The sequence below is a fragment of the Pteropus vampyrus genome, unplaced genomic scaffold (assembly GCF_000151845.1).
Source record: "Pteropus vampyrus isolate Shadow unplaced genomic scaffold, Pvam_2.0 Scaffold114, whole genome shotgun sequence".
Classification (NCBI taxonomy): Eukaryota; Metazoa; Chordata; class Mammalia; order Chiroptera; family Pteropodidae; genus Pteropus; species Pteropus vampyrus.
This window is the reverse complement of record NW_011888895.1, coordinates 1,071,281-1,075,352: the sequence shown is the minus strand read 5'-3', so window position 1 is coordinate 1,075,352 and position 4,072 is coordinate 1,071,281. Positions and strand designations below refer to the sequence as shown.

The window sequence follows — 4,072 nt, the reverse complement described above, 5'->3', positions numbered from 1 at the left end:
AGTCAGGAGCAAAACAATCTGATTAACTAGTGGGAATAATATGAGTTACGAGCAACCAAGTTTCTCTGCTGGTGTTTTCCTTACTCTTGCAAATTCTAGAGGATGAGACTTCAACACAAAGTAAACTTCATCACAGTCATGCATATTGCCACCGGCCAAATGTCTGAGACCTGAAAAATAAAGCTAGACCTAAAGTACATCTTGAGAAGTTGCAACATGCAATAGAAAAATGAAATGATGACCTGTTTTTCCACTTTATTAGTGCTGTCTTTTAGCTTGTTCATCCTTCTGTCATAATTATTCAGTTAAGCGGGAAAGTCATTGGTAAATGGTTTTGCAGACCAAAACTTATTTAAGCAGCCTTCAGTTTTGTTAATAGATTGTTTCTATGTGAAACATAATTCGTTTACCAGAAGAGATGAATCAGACCTTTCTTCTTTACTTAGGATCCTGAGGGTGTACAGCATACAGAAGAAACGTGTGGCTTTTAATGTTTCAAAGATGCTGTCTGGAATAGGGGCTGAAGGAGAGGTATGAAATATTTGGATTTTCCACTGTCACAGGACTTTAGTTGAGACTTAGAAAGTCGTGAGCATCTCCGTGTCTTGCAGCTAAGTCACTGTCTCAGGAACCTGACACCTGACCCACAGGAAGCTTTCTTCTCGGTCTAGGCTTGGTAGGGCGGTCTTGTCTGCCTGGGGCTGAGACAGGGCTGATGGTGGAGGACAGGGGTTTTCTACCCTGGCTGCACCGTGGAATCACCTGGGAAGCATGGTAAATATGGGTGCCTGGGCTTCCCGCCACCGAAATATTGTTCACTGGGCTTGAGGTAGGCAAGGCCCCTGGGATTCCGAGGTGTAGTGAGGGTCGAGTGCTCGGAGGAGCCTAGCACCAGAAGGCAGGTGGGTCTCATGCTGGATTGTCTGGCAGCGGGCAGTCCGCCACTTGGCAGGTAGATAGAGAACTCGGGTAGTAGACGGCAGAGACCCAGCCATTGAGCTGGTGTTCAGGAACAGGAAGGATTTCGATCTTGGCAAGAATGGCAAATGAAAATAGGACCCTCATCCTGGAGGAGTCAAGACTACTGAGGCAGGCGCTCAGGCCAAAGGGAGCAGGTCGGTTACTGGCACAAAAAAGGGCTGGGCCGCAAATCCAGCCGTAGGGCGCCAGCTTGAGGCCGCGTGGGCCGTGAGCTGACTGCCGCAGAGGTCGCACACTTTGTAAGATAAGGAGTGATGCCTCCTTGGAGTCTTGAGAATTAAAGCCTCGATGTTCTTAAAGTGTTGGTGAATGGCGGCAAAAACTTTCACACAGGTGTTCAAGAAATGTTTGAAAAGATGATATGATTACCAGTTTAATAACCAAATAATCAACTGTATTCTTTTAAAAAAGTATTCAATTGGAAATACTAAGCGTATACACAGATAACAAGCAAAGGGCTCCTAGTCATCCTTCTGCTTTCTCCCGGTCTCATCTCCACGCAAACCACTGTTGACAGTGCACCGTGTGTTCTTCCAGAGGTTTTTAAAAACTAATTGTAGAAGCACACAAACACATACACGTAGGCACACACAGACATTCAGCTTTCCTTAACCAAAAGGGGCCATCGATTCGTCAGTGATTACTCTCGCAGTCCTGCATGATTATTTGATTTGTAATATAGTTTCGTTTCATTTATTAGTATGTCAGTAATAAATGATAATACGTAAAGAAAAAAATCCAGGAATCGGTAAGCCTGTATTGTGAATGTAAAGATTTGGAATAATAATTAAACTTTGCGCCACAGGCAAGAAGTTATCGGATGTTTCACGATGACAGCATGAAGTCATTCTTCCGTAGACTTAGTTTTACTCCTGATGGATCTTTGCTTCTCACACCAGGTGTGTTGAACAAGCCAGGGCCTTGCCAGGACACTGGTCTGAGTGAGTTCCGGAGTGAGTGCCAATGTATAATGTGTAGAGATAGAATAAATGCAAAAAAATAAGAATAAAAATAAAATATAAGAGGAGGAAAACTGGAGAGGATAGGAGAGGGAAGAATAATGCATTAATGTAATGCGATGCAGGTTAACTTTCGAGAGTAGTTGACTAAGAAAAGCAAAATAAGGAAAATTCTAAATAATACTTCATTTTGTAAAATAAACTAAAAGAAACCCCACCATATGCTTACATAGGCAATTCAGTTATAACTGGCTGTAATGATTATGTGAGCATGGAGGAAATATAGAAATGACATAATGGTATGTGAGCGTGGATACCTGGGGATGGAGGATGGGGTGTGATGGGGACGGAATAGAAATACTACTGATGCTGTCTGTGGCCGTCCCCAGTCGATATGAAATGGTCACATGTAAGATTATGTATGTGAATATGCATCGACATATCAGCATAACACAGGGAGACGTTCCCACGAGCAACCGGTTTTGATGGTCCTTCTCTGCCAGGGTCTGACCTGGTTTTATGTACATCCTGGGGTGAGTGAAGAAGAGCTGTCGAGTGTGGGCTGCTCCCCGGAGCAGAGTCAGCTTCTTCAGGGGCTAGAGGTTTTGGCAGATGGATGGCTAGCTCTCCTCCTGGCTCTAACAGGCAGACGGGAAAAGGCCCAAGTCTCAGCCTTTGGATGGCAACTGAGGTCAGAATCCGGGGGACTGAGGTTGGGTATGTAGTCACAGCGCCTCAGCAGGCATTTGGCTGGATTCTCACACAAAGTTCTGTAGCAAGGGTTCCTGCTTTGTATTCTCCCTGCCCAGGTCCAGAAGTGGTTCGGGGGGTGGCCGAGGCCCTCAGGTGAGATGACAAGCGGGTAGAAACAGAGTAAGGGCTGAGCCCAGCCTGTGCTTATATTTGTCCCCAGTCACAAAAACATTGTCCGGGGAATATACATCTTTTGGAAAAATTATTTTACAAAGCAGAATTGGATGCTCTTGAGTTTTCACCGGCGGACAGTTTAGTAAAACGCTGCCTTTCGTTCCTGTCCCTCCCTTTCCCTGCCTCCCCAGCCGGATGCGTGGAATCTGGTGAAAATGTAACGAACACAACTTATATTTTCCCCAGGAGAAATCTTAAAAGGTAAGCACTTGAAGACCTACTTGAAACATTTACCTTTTCTTTTTCGCTTTTGTTGAGTAACGGTGCCATTTTCTAAAACCACGATTGATCTTTAGGCCTGTTGCTCATCTCCCCTGTCCTGGCAAGGCGACGCTTGCTGTCCGCTGCTGTCCCGTCTACTTTGAGCTGAGGCCGGCGGTGGCAACAGGTACACCAGAGGTTGTTTGAGGTTTTCTCTCCGAGGCAGGTCACCAGGGTGGGGTAGTGGCTTGGATTTTATCTTGTGGGGAAAGATGAGTGTGTGGATTTGGTTCACTCCTAAGGTTAGTTACTCCTAAGAGCTGGAGTAAAGGCCGATGTTACCAAAATATGCGTTAGCTGTTCGCACTGTCCAAAACACGCTTTCTTTGCTTAAAGCTACTTTAAGGATCGAAGCAGGTCGAATGTCATTCATTGTCAGTTTTTTATGCATAAGATTACATATGAATTGGATTTTTCTTTTCCCCAAGCTTGCGGGATTTGGGCCATTATTTCTACAGATGTGTTTTGTCATCCTCTCTCTCCTTTGGCGACTGACTACACATGTTAGACTTTTTGAAGTTATCCCACGGCTTACTGACGTTCCGTTTGCTTGATATTTTTCCTCTGTGTTTTATTTTGGATTGTCCCTATAGCTGTATTTTGAGTTCACTAATCTTTTCTTCTGTGTAATCTGCCCTTGGTGCTGTCCAGCATATTTTCCATCTGTGACACTAGTTTTCATCTCTAGAATTCTCTTTTGGGTCTTTCTTTAGATTCCATGTCTCTACTTAACATTCTCCATCTTTCTATGAACTACAGTTTTTATAATAACTCTCAATGTCTTTGTGTACAAAGGTTGGTTTTGATTGTTTTTTTTTTTTTCCTCCTCATTGTGAGCCATGTTTTCCGGCTTCTCTGCATGCCTCGTAATTCTTTATTTGACGCTAGACATTGAATTTTACCCTATCGGATGCTGGGTATATTTTTATTCTTACGGATATTCT

General features: G+C 44.0%; 1 protein-coding gene across 1 annotated transcript in view; it reads left to right on the top strand.

Moving 5' to 3' along the window:
• CHAF1B (chromatin assembly factor 1 subunit B) overlaps nt 1–4,072 on the top strand; it is a 21,197-nt gene that overhangs the window by 9,124 nt on the left and 8,001 nt on the right. The window contains exons 8-11 of the mRNA XM_011365681.2: nt 311–531; nt 1,787–1,880; nt 2,999–3,068; nt 3,164–3,255. Coding sequence (XP_011363983.1) covers nt 311–531; nt 1,787–1,880; nt 2,999–3,068; nt 3,164–3,255 — 477 coding nt within the window. The remainder of the gene's footprint in view (nt 1–310; nt 532–1,786; nt 1,881–2,998; nt 3,069–3,163; nt 3,256–4,072) is intronic.